This window comes from Nelumbo lutea, chromosome 5 (genome assembly GCF_056320005.1).
Source record: "Nelumbo lutea isolate HS-2025 chromosome 5, American lotus-T2T, whole genome shotgun sequence".
Taxonomy (NCBI): domain Eukaryota; kingdom Viridiplantae; phylum Streptophyta; class Magnoliopsida; order Proteales; family Nelumbonaceae; genus Nelumbo; species Nelumbo lutea.
The window spans coordinates 61404772-61427937 of NC_142688.1; the positions used below are offsets into that span (position 1 = coordinate 61404772).

General features: G+C 40.0%; 1 protein-coding gene across 4 annotated transcripts in view; it reads left to right on the forward strand.

Moving 5' to 3' along the window:
* Positions 1–1354: 1354 nt before the first annotated feature.
* Positions 1355–23166, forward strand: part of LOC148852684 (uncharacterized) — a 76665-nt gene continuing 54853 nt past the window's right edge. For 3 of the 4 annotated variants that reach the window (XM_088945171.1, XM_088945172.1, XM_088945173.1), the window contains exons 1-2: positions 1403–1631; positions 8244–8316. In XM_088945171.1, coding sequence (XP_088801297.1) covers positions 1531–1631; positions 8244–8316 — 174 coding nt within the window. In that variant the 5' untranslated portion in view covers positions 1403–1530. Of the gene's footprint in view, positions 1632–8243; positions 8317–23166 lie in introns of all 4 variants that reach the window. The other variant, XM_088945174.1, reaches the window with a different exon arrangement.

A 23166-nucleotide genomic window follows, 5' to 3' on the forward strand; every position in this document is an offset into this window, starting at 1 on the left:
ATTCTGATCAGTCCTCTGTTGTGTTTTTGGGAAAAAAACATCAAAGAAGTTAAGGTTCACATAGCTACATCAATTTCAAAAAGGTTGGGCCTCTGTTTTGTAGAAATTGTGTTGTTGAATTAGCTTCACACGTACAACTATGCCATTTTTAGTTGGAAGTTGATTTGGATTTGATATTGGGTGTGAACTACCGCTCTAAGAGCTACATTCTGTGGACTTGTTATCGGGTATGTTCAGTTCTAAATTTTTGGTTTAAATTTGGTTTGGTTCAGTGCAAGGTTGATTCAGAAATTCAGATTTCAAAATACCGAGAAACTGATTCTTGACTTGGGTTGGATTTTTTTTTTTAAAATTCAGCCAGCAACTGTAAGAGGTTCAACCATGATTAATCAAGTTTCCAACTCTTCCGGCAGTGGTATCAAAGTAATAGGTTCAGTTCTTACACAAAACTTGATCAGATTTGTATATGCAAACTGAGAATTCAGTTCTTAGTTTGGGCTAATGATCTGGATATTCATTCTTTATATTTTTTTTTGCCATTATTTAGACTAATTTTGTGATAAAATGTTGAATTTCTGGTTTGGAGTGGGGTAGAGATTGAATTCTTTAATGGGTTGCAAGGTTGATGCACACCATGTGATTTCAATATTCATATACAATTTGTAATTATTTTTTTCTTTATTTTTCTTAGACATATTGTACTAGGATTTTTCTAATAGAAAATTAGGATTTTCTCAACTGATTTATATTGGAGAAACAACGGCAGATCACAATGCATGAAGAGAATAAGTTCGATGTGCAGAGAAGAGATCAACGTAGTTATACGGTTTTAGTTCGGATTAAATTCAAACCATCACACTCTCAACTCAAGTAGTTTTATTGTTGATCATATTTGCTGATTTGATTGTGAATCATGGTTGAAAATATTCAGATGATAAGCTTTGAATTTAGTGCATGTTGTGGAAATCAAACCCCATGCCGATTTGACATAGTTTTGGTCTGGCCTATATCAGTCAAACTTAGGGTTTTTTGGGGACTAACAACAACTCCTTACATCACTGGTTAAGATCACTGATTAAGTGATCATTTACAAAAATAAGTCAACGGATTGATGGGCCATTACACGAACCAATTCAGCCCACATTTTAAAAACCTATTTTGTTCTGATTAAAGCAAAAATAGCCCATTTGGTTAGTGACCGCTATATGGGCCAAACTGTTTTTTTAGATGGGCTGATATAGAATATTTGATAAATGAATCCAACAATGAATTGATAGTTTATTAATCTAAATGGAATGATAGTATGCCTACATGGCGCTTATAGGACCACAACACCGCAGTCCAAACACCTCCTAAAACATTCATACAGGACCCACATTAGCTCCCTAGTCCCACATGTGTCTGGTGTTTCTATCAAGTTCTGAGAGGAAGAATAAATCGCACCCCTCCCATCGGCGCAAGAGGTGAAATCAACGTGCAAATAAAAATCTCGATACTCAAGTTGCAGCAAGCTTCATCTGTTCTAGGTGGATGTCCAAAATGAAAATGTGGAACGAAGAAAGACGTAACAGCAAGCTTGAAGAGGCACTCGAAGTGAAGTCGTTGAGGCGAATCATCAGCGCCTATCTCAAGTAAGCTTAACCGCTCCTTCCATATTCTCGTTTTCTGAATAGGGTTTCTTATTCTTTTGCTTCTGACTGGAATTTTCAGTTGGGCTTTTCTTGTTTCTCCATTACTGCTTTAGCATTGATAGGTGAACTTGGGTGATTGAATTTTGATTTTATTCTCAGTCTGTTTTATTTTGGTTATGAGGTTGACAGTACTATTCTTTCGTTTACATTCCCATATTTCCTTTTTATTTATATGATGAACTTGGTTACCTTGTTTTCTTTTGGCTATTGTTGTGTAAATATCATTTTTCCCCATTTCTATGGTTAAGTCTATTTATTTATTTATTTACCTTAGGAGAGAGCAAAGTTTTTGAGATTTTTTTTTTCAAGTTCCCATTCATCTGGTTAATTAATTATAATTATTTATTGCTTTAATTAAGCAAGGTTACTTTAGATTTTATCCTTATTTGTTTGTCTTACTTTATATTGAATTAGGCCTGTGTTGTTTCTTTTTCTTCTTCGTTGATTTTCGAAATGGCATTCCTTTCTCTTGTTAAGTAATTCCATTACCGTTGTTTGTCATTTTTGTTATTAGTAAGATGGTTTTTCTGTTGAAATAATTAGCCTTCTTTTATCATGTTATGTAAAAGAATAAATAAATAATCTCTGCTTGTCTTATGTAACTAAGAGAACTCTATTGAGCTCAGTTTGGAAGGTGTACAAATACAAATATGTAGAGTGCAAAACCTTGTTTGTTGTATTATTTTGTATGTATTTGTACTATGCATATTTGTATTTGTACTCTTTCCAAACTGAGTGGTAGGAACAAATCTTGAAAGTTCTAGTAATCCAGGGTCACCAAAGCCTGGAAGTAATTTATGGAAAGTATGTAAAGCAGATAATGGACAATGAAAATGTAAAATAGAAAGGAGAGCATAATAATAAATACAAGCTTGGACTTATTTTCGAAATTCTCCTTTAATGTTGAAGTTAGGAAATGGTAGCAAAAAGCTCTACTCTGAAGGAGAAGCCCTATGCTGTGTGGAGGGCCCCCGAGGAAGGCTTTATAAAATTAAATTTTGATGACAGCAGTTAAGGAAATCCTGGGCTGTCTGGAGTTGGGGGGGTGGTGTATTTAGGAACACAGAAGGTCATAATCATATTCTTGTCTTTCTCGATAGGATTCAATTCTAGATTCTCTGAAGACTGAATGACAGAACTCATGCAGACCACTTCCCACAACAATGTTTAGAAAGGTCTAAGCAATGAGTTTGCTAACAAGATCTTTGTCATGGTCAAGTGCCTTGTTAAACTATGAATATATAACAATTTGCACAATTGCATGCATGATTAATTGGCTCTCTGCCTCCCCGTGGCAGCAGGAGCAGGCCAAAAGAGTACAAAACAAGCTCCAAAAGACATGGAGCACAAAGACATAGCTACAGATCTGTTACAAAATACAACCCTGCCCTGGCTCCCCATTCAATATGTTATATGCCACATAATACATGCATGGAGGAGTTTTTAAAGGCCATGGGATGAAACCATCACCGTTCTTTCCAGTGAGGTTGGTTTTGGGACTCTCATAAATTTGAGATTTGTTCTCTTTGGATTCTGATCATATTTAGGTTGATGATGATTCTCAGTGTCATTAGGTGGTTACTGCACAATCTGATGGTCCTTGGATCTCATATCATCATGTTAGGGAGGGCTATGATTTTATGTCCAGAATGAACAACATCATCTATGAGGATACCTGGGTAAGCTAACTTGATGGTAGACCTTGAGGTTGGGTTGGAAGGAGTTGGTTGTGTTGTGCTGATGGTGGACTGATATATATATTTTTTTGATCAATAACTTTGAAAGAATTTCATTAATTTGAAAACTTTAGGATACAACAAGAAGTTGTGAAAGAAGTCAGCTTTGACCCAGGACAGAATTACAAATGTGCCCAAAACATTTGTTCTTTGAACTCCTTGCTTTGCTAAGCTATCTGCCAAACTGTTGGCAGATCTCCTAACTCATCCCACCTGGATTGACATGGTCCTTGACATCCATTTAAATCTTTGAAAATCATTCTTCAACTGCCATGTCACCCCTTCCCCTTTTTGCAGCCATTTTATCACAGTTTTTGAGTCTCCCTCGATGATCAGTCTATTAATACCTAACTCTTTAGCCTTCTCAACCCCATATGCTGCAGCTAGAAACTCTGCCTTTGCCACATCACCCTCCTCCATAGGACTGGAGTATAGAGCAATAATGAGTCCATTTTCATCTCTAATGGCCCCCCAATGCTTGAAGGGCTTGGGTTACCCACACAACTCCCATCAAAGTTCAGCTTCTTCCAACCATCTGTTGGAGGAGACCAAGCCTCAAAAAACTGTTGTCTCGTACATGATGAGGCAGCAATAAGACCCAAACCCTGAAAAAGTCTTCGACCTTAAAAGCTGAAAACAACTTCAAGCTTTTTACCCAATGTGCCACCCTCAATGTTATTGTTTCAACTAAAGCTTCCTTGCATTTTTCTTTACCTTCAAATATTCTATCATTTCTTTCCTCCCAAACGGTCTAAAGTATTGCTGCTCTAATACAACTCCATAGAATCCTAGTCCTCCTTGTCATGCCATTGATACCATTAGGGTTGAATAAACCTTCCACCCTGTCAGGAGAGGACCACCTGCACCCAAAAAGGGAAGTAAACCAATTCCAAATAAAACTGACAAAAGGGCAAGATATTAGAAGGTGGAAAGCAGTCTCACCACTTAGCTTACACAGGACACACCAGTTAGGGGACAAGCACCAATTTGGTCTTTTCCTTTGGTGTACATCATAGGTATTAATACAACCATGAAATACTTCACAAAAAGCACTGATTTTAAGGGGAGTAGGAGGGCACCAAATTTCTTTGATTGGGAAGGGAAGAGAAGATTGTGTGGCAACCAACGAATGTAGAAGGGATTTACAAGAAAACGACCCGTCAGAATTAGGACCTCAAATCCTAGAATCTGACCCACCTTCCCCCAGAAGTACTGAATTCAGCAATCCTAACAGCTCGGACACTGCAAGAAGTTCAGACTCTCTAAGGTTCCTGTTAAATCCAAAGTTCCAATTCAACCCTGGAAGGTGAGATGGTTGGCTTAGGAAATCTAAAATAAGCTTACACTTGAACTTGGACAGATCACAAAGAGAAGGAATTTTCTCACCCAAAGGAGTATCCTCAATCCACACATCCTCCCAAAATCTGATTTTGCTACCAGAGGACAAGTCATACTTGATATGATTTAGGAATGTAGGGAGAACATCATGGATGGCCTTCTAGGGAGCAGCCAAGGTAGCCCTACGGAGACATCCAACATCCCATCCATTGCTCGACATGCCACGAATGCTTGCAACCACTTTGTGCCACAATTTCTCATTTTCATTTGGAAGCCTCCAAAGCCATTTGCAAAGCGAAGTCTGATTCTTCAGTATAACATTACCTATTTCTGATTCCCCTTCCACCTTCAACTTCCTCACCTTTTCCCATCTAACCAAATGATCATTCTTTTTTTTTTCCCTTGGTTCCCAGAGAAAATCCCTCATTATTTTTTCAATTTTCCTCACTATCCCTTGTGGCATCCTAAACATTTTCATGTAGTAAGTACACTGGAAGATTTGCTAAAGTAGACTTAATTAGGGTTATTCTCCCCCCTAGTAAGATATAGTTCCTTTTCCACGCCGCCAAGCATTTCTCGATCCTTTCCATATAGTTCCTTTTCCACGCCGCCAAGCATTTCTCGATCCTTTCCACCACTGGAGACCAAAAACTAGCAGATCTAGGGTTGTCTCCAAGGGGTAAACCCAAGTATTTCATTGGTCACTCACTTTTCTCACAACCTAGGGAGTTTGTCAGAAATCTCACTTCATCCTCTTCAATGTTGGTTCCAGCCAATAAGATCTTTGACCAATTAATCCTCAAATTAGACATCATCTCAAAGAGTTTCACAACCAGCCTCAGATTTTCCACTCCCTCCCTACTTTCTCCATCACAAAAAATAAGAATATCATTTGCGAACTGTAAATGAGTGACTAAAACATTATCCCTCCCAACTGGCCAACCCTTGAATAGTTGCACACAATTTGCTCTTGAAATCAATTTACTTAGGGCTTAAACAGTCAAAGTAAATAGAAAGGGAGAAAGGGGGTCACCCTGCCTGATCCCCTTGAAAGAAATCATACACTGTTCCATTAACTATTACTGAAAAGTGACTAGTTTGTAGGCATCCCATGATCCATTTACACCACAAATTTCCAAAGCCACATCCCCTCATAATATCAATCAAGAAGTTCCAATCCACTAAGTCATAGGCTTGTTCCAAATCCAGTTTGATAGCCATTCCCTTCCTCTTTAATCTCTTTTCAGCCTCCACACATTCATTGGCAATTAAGATTTGATCAATAATTTGTCTATCATGCACAAAGGCCCCTTGAGCTTGAGAGACAAGTGGGGGGGGGGGATCACCTTCTTAATCTTCAGAGACAGCACCTTTGCTATCACCTTGTAAATACTGGTGATTAGACTTATTGGCCCGAAATCCCCTGGTTGGTTGGCATTGTTCTTCTTTGGGATTAGTGCTAAAAAAGTAGAGTTCATTCCTGGACTTATCACCCCTCTTCTATAGAATTCATTAAACACTTTGATTAGATCTCCTTTAATTATGTCCCAACAATCTTGATAGAATGCCATTGTGAAACCATCGGGTCTTAGTGATTTTGATCTATTCATAGAAAAGACTGCTTCCTTAATCTCTCCTTCTTCAAACCTTTTTTCTATAAATTGGACTTGAGTCTCTCCCAATGTCTCCCAATCGATGCCTTCAATCCTCCACCTCTCAATTAGGGGTCTTCTATAAATTGACCTAAAATGCTCTGAGCATGCTTTAGCAATCTCACCTTGGTCCGTGATCTCACTTCCCCCACCACTAAAGAAGTAATCATGCACTTCCTTCTCCTTCCATTTGCATTGGCATGGAAAAATTTTGTATTTCCTTTACCTTCTTTGATCCATCTCTCTCTTGACTTTTTCTTACAACATATTTCCTCTCTCAATAATGTCTCCCCTAGCTCTTTCTTCAAATTCAATCTCAATTCCTTCTCATCTTCACCTAAAGTTCCTTCTACCTCTTTGCCATCTATTGCCTCAATATGAGAAATCAAATCAGCTTTCTTCTCCTCCAATCTCCCAAACTTCTACCTATTCCACTCCTTGATCTCATTTTTCAACAATTGGAGATTCTTTAGGAACTTTTGGCCTTCCCACGTCGTGGGCGCAACCAAACTATTCCACCAAACCTTGACTTTCTTTTTAAAATCCGGGTGAGTGAGCCACGTATTTTCAAATCTGAATGGAGTTGGGCCACCATCACTGATTCTCTCAAACAAACAGATGGGCCAATGGTCTGAGGTGATTTTAGGTAGATTTCTCCCAACTAACCCTGGCCAATGCTCTTCTCAATTGGGTGAAACTAAAAACCTATCAAGCTTGGATATGATAGGGGATGTTTGAAGGTTTGACCAAGTATAGCAAGATTGCCCTAGAGGAATATCTCTTAGCTCAAAAGCTTCAATAAATGAATTGACCTTTCTCATACTCGATGTAGTTCTTTGCCTACTCTTGGTTGTCTCACTCACAAACCTTACTACATTGAAATCTCCCCCTAAACACCAAGGTCCTCCCCAGAGTCCCCTAATATCCCCAAACTCCTCCCACAATGGAATATCCCCAAGCTCAAGAAAGGAATTGCAAAATTTTGAACCTTGTTTCACCCCTTTGAATATCATCTCAAAATTTCAGCTAGAACCCTAGATATCATAGATTTTGGGTTTTCTTCAAAAGCAATTTTTTTGTCCTTTTGTGCAATAGGAGATAAAATGAGGGAAAGTAGACTAAGATGGTTTGGTCACATGCATAGAAGACCACCAACAGTACCCATAAGAAGAGGTGATTCATTGCAAGTTGAAGGGCTAGAAGGTCTAGTGGTAGACCGAAAAGGACATGGGTAGAAGTAGTAGGAAATGATTTAACAATGGATATGGAATTAAACTGAACAGAACGGCAAAAGAGGATTCATGTAGCCGACCCCATATAGTTGGGATAAGGCTTGGATGATGATTGTGCGAGACATACTTTGCACCTAACAAAATATTCTTTCCCTCTACAACTATCCATTCTAACCCAAACTGTGAAATTTAATTGACATTTCCATCAATATATTTTCCTCATTCCAAAGACTTTGCTAAAACAATTGGTCTTTTCTTCTAGTTCAAAGACCTTGCTAGGCATGCAAAATAAATCTGTTTTCTAGGTTAAGTTTTATATTGAAAAGTTAAAACTTTCAACGGAGACTATAATTGTGAAAACCACCAATACAAGGTGAGCTATATGGTTTATATGGACTATGGGATTGAACATGAGGTCAATGCTGTGGGTCCCCTATCTGATGGAAGGTTTGTATTTGGGCACAGGGTCCCTAAATGTGGCAGAAAGTTCTTGTAGGGAAGCTCACTACTTGACCTAATTTAGAATTTTCACTCTATATATTATAACTGTTTTCTTTTCTGTTTTCTTGTTTTGGTTATCGGCCAATTATGCAGCTATTCGGATGCTGCAGAAGAGGATGTTAAAAGGTATGAAAGATCCTTTAAGAAGCTTCCACCTGCCCACAAGGTACACTTCTTCTATACCGGATTACAATATTTTGTTAGATTTGGACTTGTAAACCGTTTGAAATATTATAAATTTGAATATATACTACTCTATGCTGGATTTTGTTGTCTAACTTCAGTTTTTGTTTGCAAATAATGACATAATGTTAGTGTTGAAGGCATTTTTTTAATCCAAATAATATTTAAATAAATTAGAACTTAAATAAGTGGGTTGGCTAGTCTGCTAGCCAAATCATTAAAACTATAAAAAAGTATCCCATATGGGAGTCCCCTCTCTTTAAGTGGGGAGTTCCCTCTCTTTAAGTGGGAGGGACAGGTGTCCTTCACCTAGGAGGAGGAGGTAGTTACATAACTATCCCACTCCCTATTTAAGCTCCTTAAGGGGAAGCTAGAAAGACAGACAGAGAGACTCTTTGGAGAAAATTTTCACAAGAGATTCTTAAGAAAAGCAAAGATAAGGAGAGAAGAAAGGAGAAGTGCTCAAGGGAAGGCAAGGAAGGAAGGTAGAGAAAAGGAAAGTCCTCTCTGTGAATACTTCCTATTTATGTCTTTTTCTATGTATCCTTCTTTCTCTCTCTTTTGTTACTACTTTTGAGAAAGGAAAAAGAGGGAAATAAATCATCTACAACCAGGTGCCTTTACTTGGTTGATTATGGTCCCTCTTTCAAGACAAAGTTAGGGATTAAAGCATCTACAGTTTAATTCTTGAAGACTGATTATGGTTCCCTTCAAAGGAAAAATGAAGAGTAAAGGGGAATAAACCATCTACAACCAGGTGCCTCTACTTGGTTGATTATGGTCCCTTCAATTAAAAATGAAGAGTAGAGGGATGAAAATCGTCTACAATCAAATATTCAGTTTGATTGACTACGGTTCCCTTTTTGTATGCAAAATTCCAAAGTTTAAGGTCGTCTACAATCAGAATTTCATCTGATTGACTACAGCTTATTGTGAAGAAAGGGGTGAGAAGGAAGTTTTCTTTGTGTTAAAAAGAAAAGAGAGATGTATTGCTGTATAGTTTTTCAATTGTGTTTTCTTTTTCTTTCTTCTCATTTTTGTACACTTGATGTAAAAGAAAAGCAAATGAAAAGTTCTTCTTCAGTACCCTATTGTTCTTTTCTTTTGTTCTATGCATTCATTTCTCCAAGTCAGAATCAAAAGGTGTTCTCTACTTTCTTGTGGAGATGTAGTTAAGGGGAACAATCCGGATGATTCCCTGAATGGGCCTTACCCAAAATAATAAAAACTCAATCACTTGATTGAGTGAATTATGTTGCATGAGAATTTATTAAAATTTTCACACCAACAGTTAGTAATAGTTTAAGAGAGTGCTGTGAAGTCATCATGGGCTCATGGCTTTGAAAGCCCATTTTATCATTGTCTACAACTTAAAAGCTGGATGCTGTTTGTGAAGATCATTGTTTGAAAGTTTATAGTTTTGGATCCAATGCAAATGTAGATCCTTCTCAAAACATCCAAACTGTTCTTAGAGTCGTGGGGAACAACCACAATCTGGAACAGGGAAACAAAGAAACATTGTCTTCATCCCCTTCTGGTAACCCCTGTAACCCTGCTGGTTTAGTTTTTGGGACAAACTCTTCTTCTAGTGTTTCTACAGATTCCCCAGATCCCATCCTTGGTTCTGCTTTGCCCATGTTAGTGTCTGAAGTTGGGAAGGGTATCATAGGAGAGAAAACAGAAGGGGAAGGGATTAATGTACTAGAGCACACCAAGGAACAGCTAGAGGAATTCGAGGGAGGGAGAGGGTGTGTTGAATTGTTAGGTGGTCAGCTCTCTGTTAAAACAGAAGAAAGAAAAGGAAAAAGGAAAGGGAGTTAAAAATGGAAATAGTGGAAAGAGTGAAGATGTGCAACATGATCCCAAAGGAGAAAAAGGATGATTCTTCTGGCAAGGACTCATTGGTGGATCTATCTGTCAGAATGGGTCTCAAGGTTGAAAATTCTAAGGATCTAGGGTCAATCACTAAGAAAGGCAGAGGGGTAAGACAAGAGGAGGAAAACATTGAACAGCGTTGAGAAGCTCATTAATGATGAGGAGGGGATAAAGATTTCAGATGATCAGATCTAGGGAGGGAGAAGAAGGGGGGGCTCTAGTGTGGTAGAGGGTTAGGCTATAGTCTAGTGCCGAACATGAAGATTATCAGCTGAAATGTTAGGGGTTTAGGGAGTGCCACAAAAATAAGAGCAATCTAGGAAGTTTTGAAAAAGGAAAGGCCTGATATGGTGCTAATTCAGGAGTAAAAATTCAGGTGTAGGAGTTTTTGGGGAGAGAGACATTAATTGGAGTTACACCCCATCTTGGGGTACTTCAGGAAGCATAATAATGGTCTGTCATCCGGAAGATTTCAGACCATTCAGTCTACTACCAAATATCTACAAGATAATTGCAAAGGTGTCCTCACTTAGGATTAAAAAGGTGCTTCCCTGACTTATCTCACGATTTCAAGGGGCCTTCATTCAGGAGAGAAAGGATTGGCCAGATTTTAATTACAAATGAGTGTATGGAGGCTGAGAAAAGGTCTAAGAAAAAGAGAGTTGCTATCAAGCTGGACTTGGAGAAATCTTATCATCTTGTGGATTGGGAGCTCTTAATTCATATTTGTCAAACAAGCTGTTCATACCAGAGAAGAGAAGAAAGAATTCTGGGGGTGAAAACTGAATGAATCGATCCCACCCCAAGAGCCATAATATATATAAATGAAATAAGGGTATTTACAAAAAAGCCCTTGTAGGCTAAAGAAGAAAATAACAAGAAATAAAATAAGTGATACAATACAACATGAACTACAGCAATATAATACATCAATGTGACTCTTCACACTCCCCCTCAAACTGGTGCAAAGGCATGAGAATGCAAGAAACTTACACATCGGAGGTGACATGAGGGAGAGTGAGAGAGCTTGCAAGAAACAAGTCGTAGATAAAGCGGCAGTCCACCTCAATATGCTTCGTCTTTTCATGAAAGATTAGGTTAGAGGCAATCTTTATAGCACTTAGCACTAGTGTTTGCATACAGAGGGATAGGTGTAGGAGAGGAATGATCCAATTTCTTAAATAGAGATTGAAGCCAAACAACTTCACTACAAACAGAGGACATTGCCAGGGGTAAGCATTCGGTTTATTCAGTTAAAAACTGAACCAAAACCAAATTATAGAAAAACCGAAATAATCGAAACCGAAATTTTCAGTTAAATCAAATTTTAATAATATATACTCTATATATATTATATATTATAAAATATATATTATGAAATCAAATTTCATTTTATTATATATTAATATGTGTTGAAGTTTGACCTGCCCTAGAATTCTGTCTTGTTCGTTGACTGTAAAATAAAGTAAACAACAAGAAGTAGGAGAGGAAAGAAGAAGAGAGAAAAGAGAGGAAAGAGAGAAAGGCTGGTTCGAATTAGAGAAAAGTTATCCCTAGATTCGACCAAACCTGTTATTATATTATTAACTTATTGGAAAGGACTTGAGTGCCCTTCTTTAAGTAAGAGGCGCTCGAACTAACATAACCGTACACATCAACATTCTCAACAAGTACAAAGACTGAAATACCCCTTCACTAACACCACTAACACTCCCCCTCAAGCTGGTGAGTATATATCATATAATCCCAGCTTGTTACATATATAGTCCACTCTCCCTTGACTCAAACCTTTTGTAAACAAGTCTGCCCACTGGTTTCCCGTACTAACATATGCAGTTTCTATCACCCCATTCAGCACCTTCTCTCTCACAAAATGGCAGTTCACTTTGATGTGCTTGGTTCTTTCATGAAACACTAGATTGGAAGAGATATGAACCGCTGCCTGATTGTCACAATAGAGCTTCATTGGAGTACTGATGTCATATCCTATCTCCTGTAGAAGGTTCCTCAGCCACACTAATTCACAAGCAGTATGTGCCATGGCCCTATATTATGCTTCTGCATTGCTTCTTGCCACAACTGTTTACTTCTTACTTTTCCATGTTACCAGGTTACCCCCCAGAAAGGTGCAATAGCCTGTGGTAGATCATCTATCAGACATAGAACCTGCCCAATCAGCATCGGTGTATCCTTCTACCACCAGTTTTCCACCACTCCTGTATAGCAAACCACGACCAGGAGCTCCTTTTAGATACCTCACAATCCTTAACACTGCATTCCAATGTGGGACCAAAGGTTTCTGCATGAATTGACTCACTACACTAACCGCAAATGAAATATCTGGCCGAGTAATGGTTAGATAGTTTACTTTGCCTACAAGTCGTCAGTATTTGCCAGGGTCTTCAAATACTTCACCTATATCACTGCTCAGCCTCGTATTTGTTTCCATAGATGTCTCAACCAGTTTAGTACCCAACAACCCTGTTTCTTCCAGTAAATCAAGCACATATTTCCTCTGACACAAATTAATGCCATGCTTAGATCTTGCTACCTCTATGCCCAAAAAGTATTTCAACTTGCCAAGGTCCTTTGTCTGAAAGTGTTCCTGTAGGAATGCCTTCAATCTGTCAATGCCTATTTTATCATTCCCAGTCACAACGATATCATCCACATACACCACCAATATTATTTTGCCTGCCGAAGAGTCAAAACTGAAGATAGAGTGATCAACTTGGCACTGTTTCATACCAAACTTCTTGACCACCTCACTGAACCTACCAAACCATGCTTGAGGGGACTGTTTAAGTCCATAAATAGCCTTCTTAATTCTGCATACCTTACCATCCTCCCCCTAAGCAACAAACCCGGGTAGTTGCTCCATGTAGACCTCCTCGAGCAAATCACCATGCAAAAAGGCATTTTTGATATCTAGCTGATGGAGAGGCCAATCATACATAGCTACAAGGGAGATGACGACACAAACTGACACTATCTTAGCAACCGGGGAGAATGTCTCTGTGTAGTCAATGCCATAGGTTTGGGAGTACCCTTTGGCAACCAGCCGCGCCTTTAGGCGCTCAACACGACCATCTGGCAAGTACTTAACACTATACACCCACTTACAACCGACAGGCTGCTTCCTAGGAGGAAGAGCGGCGAGATCCCAAATGTGATTATGATGCAGAGCAGAGAGCTCTTCTTCCATAGCACGTCCCCACTCTGGAGAGGTAAGGGCTTCCTGGACATCCTTAGGAACAACCATGGAGGATAACAAAGATATGAACTGGCGATGGGAGGCAGATAGGTGGGTAAGTGAAACAAAATTGGAAATAGGGTGAAGGGTGCAAGTACGTTTACCTTTCCGGAAGGCAATAGGAAGATCTAGGTCGGAGGCTGGTGTCGGAGCTGGAGCTGGATCTGTCGACGGTGATGAAGCTGGAGGAGCTGCAGCTGGTACACGTGGGCGATGTGTATACACGTGACGGATGAGTGGACGGTCAATCGACGGTGGCACCGGAGGCAAGGACGTAGGCATGAATGGAACCAGAGGAGGTGGATCAGCCACAGGAAGAGGAAGAGGAGGTGGTGATGTGGAGGAAGCAGCAGCACCGGACCCCACGAAGAACGGAGTAGACTCGAAGAATGTAACATCACCACATACCAAGGAACGACGAGAACTGGGATGATAACACTTGTACCCTTTCTGAGTTCGGGAATAGCCAAGGAAGATACACTTCAGGGAACGTGCATCTAACTTGTCAGTCCCGGGACCCAGATTATGAACGAAGCAAACACACCCAAATACCCGAGGAGAAAGCGGAAACGGATACATGTTGGGGAATAAGACACTAAAAGGAGAACGACCATCAAGGGTAGACGTGGGCATCCGATTAATTAAGAAACAAGAGGTGAGCATTGCATCGCTCCAAAAGGTTTTGGGAACATTCATGGCGGTTCTTTCTCTCAGCAACCCCATTTTGTTGCGGAGCGTAGGTACATGAAGTTTGGTGTATAATGCCATGTTGGTCCAAATATTCTTGAAAAGATGAAGACAAGTATTCATGATCATTATCAAAATGGAAAATTTTGATGTGAACGCCAAATTGATTGCGGATCTTAGCATAAAATTTCTAGAAGATGGCAAATAATTCACTTCTTTCTTTCATTAAATAGAGCCACGTCATTCTTGAACAATCATCAATAAAAATAACAAAATATCGGTATCCATTATATGACATCACTTTATAAGGACCCCAAACATTTGAATGAATTAAAGAAAAAAGACTTGACACACGGTTATCGACCCTAGAACGAAAGGGAACACGCTTGTGTTTCCCAAATTGACATGACTCACAATCTAAAACAGAAAGTTGACTCAATGAAGGGACTAAGGACTGCAACACTTTCAACGAAGGATGACCAAATCTACAATGCCACTGGAGAGGAGAAATGGATGACTGAAGGGCCGTTGACGTTCGTCCACCACCATCAAGATAATACAGTCCACCGGCTTCATGCCCTCCACCAATCTTCATCCCCGTCTTGAGATCCTGAAAAACACACATAGAAGGGTAAAATGTGATGGAGCACTTAAGGGACTTGGTCAGATTACTAACAGACATAAGATTAAGTGGAAGCTTAGGTACATATAAAACAGAGGATAGGGATACAGGGTCTAGGTCAACATTACCAACACCACAGATAGATGATGTGGAGCCATTACAAGGGTAACAGATTGTGATGTTGGCAATGAGTGAGAGATGAAAATACACCTGGAGTTCCCGTCATGTGATCGGAGGCTCCAGAGTCAATTATCCAGGGGTTGGGTGTGGATGCCAAACAAGCCATACCTGAGTGTGCAAAGGAAGCTGTGTTCTATTGCGACTTGGATTGAACAAACCTCCCATACTCATCCCAAGGAACACTCACCATCTCCTTGCCTGGACCATCTGAGGGAGTAGAAGGCATCGGGTCAGCTGACCGGTTCTCCTGTCTAGAGCTGAAACTGGTGTCACTAGTCATGGCATGGTTGGCCCACGTCGAGGGAGGACCATATAAGTCATAGCAGTAGTTAATGGTATGTCCATCTAAACCTCAATGAGTACACTTCCGTGGACCTGAGCCACGTCCTCTACCACGAGCTCCCCTTGAATCTCTACCTCCAATACGACCACCACCACGGATATGTGTAGATCCACCACTACCACTCCTGCCAGGCGGGGCTCCTCGAGCCCCACTTCTGCCACCTCGACCTCTCGACACTACAAATGCTGATTTATCGGAGACATTAGAGTCCATAGATCCAATGGAAGCCCTTCGAAGACGAGCAAACACCTCCTCTAAAGATGGAATAGTAGATCCCCCTAGTATCTGGGCTCGTATTGGTTCATACTCAGATTTCAGCCCCACCAGAAACCGTGTCACATCAAACTGCTCTCGCTGTTGCTGTTGAACTTTGACATCTGAGGTGAGAGGATGATAGACATTTAACTCATTACAGATATTCCTCACACTGGCATAGTACTCCTCAAGGCTCTGATTTCCCTGTTGCAGATTGAAGTATTCTTGATACAGTTGATATACGCTAGTGGTATTATCCTGACCTGAATACAGTTTCTTAGCATGATGCCACACCTCTTTGGCTGTGTCAAGAAACATGAAGTTCACACTGATTTTGGGTTCCATATTGTTCCACAACCATGTAATGGTCTGTGCATCTTCCTGTTCCCAGTCTTCATACTCGTGAGAATTAGCGGGGGGTTTCTTCTCTCTTATATGCTTCACTTTCTTCTTCACCTTCAGAAAAACCTCTACAGACTTGGCCCAAGGGACATAATTCTCTCCATTCAGTTTAATGGAGGTCATTTGGACATTCAGGTAGTCAGTAGATATCATGACACTAGGTTTACTATCACTGTTATCTGCCATTGCCGAACTCCCTTATCACTGAATTCTGAGCACTGAATTATGAGAACTACACACTGCACACTACACACTACACACAGACACTTCACCGAAATCTGCACACTAATTTCAACAGTAATAAATGCTGAGAACTGCAACACCACAAACCCTACTCATCGAAATCTGCACACTGATTTTAGCAGTATTAAATGCTGAGAACTGCAACACCACAACCCCTACTCACCGAAGTCTACACACTGATTTTAGCGATATCGAATGCTGAAAACCACACTTGTAACACCACTGACCCTAATCCACAACTACAGGAAGTTTCACCATTAAGTAGACACTGTTGCCCTTCGAATCACACACAAACAAGAATAAACCCTAGCATAAATCCTAGCATACTGCAATCTGAAAACTCATCATGCGAACTGTACTACACCTCTCATGTATTCCATAACAGAAAAATATGCATAAAAAAAACTTTACCTCATCGCTTGAAGGCCAACCACATGAAGGGCTGAGACACCACTGCACCACACGTACCAGCCCTAACTAGGGCTTAGAAACCACAACAACCAATCACCAACGATACAATCAGAGGCATAGGAACCTCCTAGGGAAGAGGGCGATCACTCCTTTTCAGCCCTTTTCCCAGTCTCCAACTCACAGCTGAGAAACCCAAGAGAAACCCTAATTCGAATGCGCAGAAGACAGAATTCTAGCAAGTCTGATTTGGTGAACCTCGCTCTGATACCATGTTGAAGTTTGACCTACCCTAGAATTCTGTCTTGTTCGTTGACTGTAAAGTAAAGTAAACAGCAAGAAGTAGGAGAGGAAAGAAGAAGAGAGAAAAGAGAGGAAAGAGAGAAAGGTTGGTTCAAATTAGAGAAAAGTTATCCCTAGATTCGACCAGACCTGTTATCATATTATTAACTTATTGGAAAAGACTTGAGTGCCCTTCTTTAAGTAAGAGGCACTCGAACTAACATAACCGTACACATCAACATTCTCAACAAGTACAAAGACTGAAATACCCCTTCACTAACACCACTAACAATATGTAAATATATTATATATTATATACTATATATTACATATTATATATTATATCTTACATATTATATATTATATATTACATATAATAATAGAAAGTTAGGTTAACCGAATTTCAAATTCTAAAAACCAAAACTGAAAACTGAATTAACTGAACTGATTTAACCAAAAACCGAAACCGAAATTTCCGGTTCAATTTTTCAGTTTTAATAGAATAGTGCTCACCCTTAGACATTCTCCTGTATTCTACTTTTGTAGAGGATTTGGAGACAAATTGTTGTTTCTTGCATTTCCATGAGATGAGAGAGTCACCCATGAAGGCACACCATACAGTATTGGAATGACGTGTGTCGGGGGCAACCAACCCAATCTGCATCAGCATAGGCCCTCAGTTGGATAAGAGAGGATGATGAGAAGAATAGACCCTGCGATAAAGTGCCCTGAATATAGCGGATGATCCGATGTACAACAATCAAATGGGGTTGACGAGGAGCAGAGACAAATTGACTTACAACCTGTATTGCAATTGAGATGTCAGAACGAGTCATGGTGAGATAGATGAGAGATCCCACAAGCTGCTGATAGAGGGAGGCATCAATAAGCAAGGAACCTTTTGACTTGGACAATTTAACATTCAGCTCCAAGGGAGTATCAATCCGTTTATCATCAGTAAGGCCAACCAACTTGACAAGATTAGAGGCATACTTGTGTTGGCAAATGAAATATCCCCGAGAACTTCGTTGAACGTCAAGTCCCAAGAAATAGTTAAGAGGGCCCAAATCCTTCATGTGAAAGGAACTGTGGAGAAGAGACTTGAGGTCCTGAAATCCTTCCATATCATCTCTAGTCAACATGTCATCTTTATGCAAGAGGAGAATTGTAAGACACTAGGCTCTTTTCCTAATAAAGAGAATAATTAGAAGCACTCTGGCTATACCAGACTTGCACAACATTTTTGAATTTTTCAAACCAAGCTCGAGGAGCTTGCTTCACCCCATAGAGAGATTTCTTTAGCCAACAGACGAGGGAAGGGTCACTATAGTACCCTGGAGGAGGTTTCATTTATACTATTTCCTTTAGATGCCCATGTAGAAAAGCATTTTTCACATCTAGTTGAAAGATAGTCCAAGAGTGTGCTGCAGAGAGGGCTAAAAGAACACACACTGTAGTGATTTTGGGTCTTGGCCACTAGAACAAATGTCTCCTCATAATCAATGCTATACTTTTGCATATAGCCTTGAACTAGGGGTGGATTTGAGCCGAGCCGAGCCGAATAGTACTAGGCTCGAGCTCGGCTCGAGACTATTCTACAAGGCTCGAGCTCGAGCTCGAGCTTAGTTCCAACCAGAACCTTGAGCTCGAGCTTGGCTCAAGTAAAGAGTTCATAAGCTCGAGCTTGGCTCGTTTTATATGTTATAAAATTATTTTGTAAATATTTTATTATAAAAATATTTAGAAAAAATATTTTATAAAAATAAAAATTATATATAATTTTTTTTATATTTAAAAAATAAGAATTATAATATTTTTATTATATATATTATTTTCTATAATTTTATTCTATAATATTTTTATTATATATTATATATATATATTCGAGTCGGCTTGCGAGCCTCACGAGCCGAGCTCGAGCAACTCGTGAAAAGCTCGGCTCGTTGCCACCCCTACTTTGAACCACAAGCTGAGCTTTGTATTAGTCTAGAGACCCATCAGATTTCAACTTGATGGAGTTGACCCATTTGCTCCCAATTATAGTCATTTGAAGGAGTTGGAACTAGGCCCTAGGTGTTGTTCTTGTGCTTGAATCTTTGCATCCATGGTATCTCTCTACTAAGGTTTGCTACTGGCTTGTTGGTAAGAGCAGGGGATATCTATAGAGGACAAAACAATAGAAAAGGAGCTATGGTATGAAGGAAAACCATAGCAAGGTCAGGTGGTCTAGAGATGCGAGTAGAATGACGCAAAGGAACATGAGGAACAATTGAAGAATCTAGTAGAAATTTGCTGAAAAAATATGAAAGAAAAGTAGTTTCTTGAAGAGAGAAGGAAGTGAGAAGGAGAAGAAGAGAAGAAGAGAAGTTGAAAAGAGAGCGATAATCTGGTCGCCCCCTTCACATATTATTTATACTAAAAATAATAGAATAGTACAAAGACAACTATGCCCTTATAGGGCGGCAAAACATGAAACAGCATATATAACACTCAAAAACATAATAAAATTTGGACTCACATAACTACTGTGGTCCCCACCTCCTATCTAACAACTAACATAAAACATCTACTCAAAAAAACATCATAAAACTGATTAATCTTCAACACTCCCCCTCAAGTTGGGAGTAAATGTCACACATTCCCAACTTGCGTAGGTCATGTTCAAGCTTGTTATTTGCCACCCCTTTAGTGAGAACATCAGCCAGCTGCAACTCCGAAGAGACAAGGCAAACAAACCTCTCTGGTTGTTACCCTTTCTCTTATAAAGTGTCTATCAACTTCATTGTGTTTTGCCCTATCATGCTGAATTGGATTGTGGGCAATATTGATTGCAGCCTGATTGTCACAGTATAACATCATAGGTTCCTCTGCTTTCACTCCAATCTCACTCAAAAGAGATCTAATTCAAAGAAGTTCTGAGACACCATGAGCCATGGATCTATACTCAGCCTCTGCACTTGACCTTCTCACAACCGCATGCTTCTTACTCTTCTAGGAGATCAAGTTTCCACCTACAAAGGTACACACTCCTGATGTAGACCTCCTGTCATCTAAGCATCTTGCCTAGTCTGCATCTGTATAGGATTCTAGCTTCAGATTCTCATGATTTGATAAAAGAGTGCCTCTGCTAGGGTGCTTTTTCAAATATGCAAGTATTCTCTCAATAGCTTCCTAGTGTTGAACCCGAGGTGCATGCATGTATTGGCTCACAACACTGACAACATAAGAAATATCTGGTCGTGTCATACACAAATACAACAGTCGGCTCACCATTCTTTGATATCTCCCCACATCCTTTACCAACTCACCATCCACACCATTAATTCTGTGATTTGGATCAATAGGAGTGTTTGCTGGTTTGGTCCCCAGCTTCCCAGTCTCCCGCAGTGGGTCAAGTACATACTTTCTCTGTGAAATGAAGATCCCATGCTTGGATCTTGCAACTTCAATCCTCAAGAAGTATTTGAGCTCACCAAGATCTTTGATCTCAAATTCTTGCTTTAATGATTTTTTGAGATCATTTCCTGTCACCACTATATCATCCACATACACAATCAGAATTGACACTAGAGCATCTCTCCTCTTCACAAAGAGGGTGTGATCAGATTGTGTTCGTGTGTATCCAAAATGGATGAGTGCCCCTCTAAACCTGTCAAACTAAGCCCTAGATGACTGTTTTAGTCCACATAGAGATTTTCTGAGTCTGCACACCTTTCCTTTACCAACATTTTCATAAAAGCCTGCTGGAATGTCCATATATACCTTCTCCTGTAAATCACCATTGAGGAAGGCATTTTTCACATCAAGCTGGAACAAGGGCCATGAATAGGTGGCTGCTAGAGATAAAAGGATACGAACTGAACTCATCTTAGCTACTGGTGCAAAGGTTTCCAGATAACCAACATCATAGGTCTGAGTATACCCTTTTGCTACCAACCTTGCCTTGTACCTCTCTATCTTGCCATCGACCTTATACTTCACTATGAATACCCATCTACATCCGAGTGTCTCCTTGTTTGGGGGGAGATCAACTATTTCCCAAGTTTGGTTTTTGACCAAAGCATCCATCTCATGTTGCATGACTGTTTTCCACTCAAGTTTGGAGAGAGCCTTAGTGACACTCCTGGGTATAGACACAATATCCAAGGAAGAAAGAAAAGTACGGTAGGAGGGTGATAAGGCACTGTAGGAAAGATGGTGTGAAATGCAGTGGGCTGTGCACTTTCTCTTCCCCTTACGAAGTGCAATGGGAAAGATCAAGGTCAGTGGGATCAGCTGCAACAATGGTGTTAGGGCAGAAACATTATCATCAGAAAACATAACGGCTCAGGCTCAAGAGGAATACCTGGAACTGTATCTGCCAAATCTGAAGTTTTAGAAGGACTGACAGAGAGTGGTGTGGAGTCAACCATCATCTGCTGGTGCTGATATTTCTGTGAGGTTGCTCGTAATGGCTCAGGTAATGAAACTGGAGGTGCATGTGTTGGTTGAACTGATGTAGATGCTGGTTGAACTGATGGAGGCACCACAGAAACAAGAGGAACAGATTGTGAGTTCTCCTCCCCAAAACTCTTCCCCTGAGGAGAACCACTCGAGAAGAAGAATGTGGATTCAAAGAAGGTAACATCCATAGTGACAAATCTGCTCCTCGACACTAGGTCATAACAGCAATACCCCTTTTGGTTCTGAGAATACCCAAGAAAAACACATTTCTTGTCCTTAGGATCCAATTTCTTGCGATGAGGGCCAAGAATGTGAACAAAAGAAACACAACTAAAAACCCTCAGAGGTATATGAAATATCCCTCCATATGGAAAAAGAAGGCTAAATGGCACCTTAAACCCCAAAGTTCATGAAGGAACACGGTTAATCAAATGCACGAAGAACTACATCTCCCTAGAACTGCACAGGAATTGAAGCACACACCATAAGACTTCTTGTCACCTGCACAATGTGTCTGTTTTTCCTCTAAGCAACTCCATTCTATTGCGGTGTATATGCACAACTGCTCTGATGAATTACACCATGTTCTAAGAGATGCATGGTCAGGTCCTTCTCAAAGTACTCCCTGGCATTATCTGGTCTAAAAGCCTTAGTTCCCGCTCCAAATTGTGTGAGAACCATCTAGTGGAACTGTCGTACCAAGTTAGGAACCTCATCACGTGATCTCATCAAATATATCCAAGAATATCGTGTATAATCATTCACAAACAAGAGAAAGTAACAAAATCCTCCCAATGAAGGTATATGATATGGCCCACGTACATCAGTGTGAACAATATTAAAAGCAGAAGTACTTCTTTTATTACTTGGTTTAAAAGACTGTCTACAATGCTTTCCTAACTGACAACTCTCACACTCCAAAGTAGATAACTGAACAAACTTAAACAACTTTGGGAAAAGACATTTCAAAGAACTAAAAGAAAGATGTCCCAAGAGATTGTGCCAAAGCATAATTTGGTTCACTGACTCTAATCCACTACTAATGCTGCTAGTAACATGACGGTTCTGATGTCTCGGAATCTCATCCAGAAGGTAGACTCCATTCACCTCACGACAACTCCCAATCATCTTCTTTGACTCCAAATCCTGCAAAACACAATTACTAAGAAGAAAGGCCACAGAACAATTCAAATTTTTTGTCAAAGAACTAGTAGACAGTAGGTTGGTATGAAGTCTAGGGACATGTAAAACAGAAGACAGAGTTATATCATTGGTCACTCTAACTGTCCCCTTCCCAGCAATGGGCATATGTGAACCATCTGCAGTAGAGACTTTGTCTTTACTAGAGCAAAACTGATAGGAACTGAAAAGGGTAGGGGCATTAGTCATATGCTCAGATGCTCTTGAATTTATAATCCAGGGAGGTCCCTCCTTACCTGAAGCGGATGCATGATTTGCAGTTGCATATGAACTACCTGTATGTGTAAAGGAAGTGGTGTAGTTGGTTCCTGCATTCTGCTGTCCATCTGGAAGGCTAGAGCTAGGTGAATCTTTCTTGCTCATAAGCTGTCCAAACCTCTTCAATTATGTTCTCACTGTTGCTATTGCAATGGATTCCCAATCAGTTTGGGAAAGAGGGGCTGGAGAGTCTCCTATAGCGACTACATTTGCATTTCCCTTCTTGTTTCTTATCCGAGCAGGCATAAGATTTGGACGAAGCTTCCAACAAGTGTCCCTGGTATGCTTAGGCTTCTTGCAATAATCACACACCAAGTCCTTATCTTCCCTTCTAGTCTCACTACTCCCCCTGTCTCCATTTGACTTGGGTTTTGTCGTACCA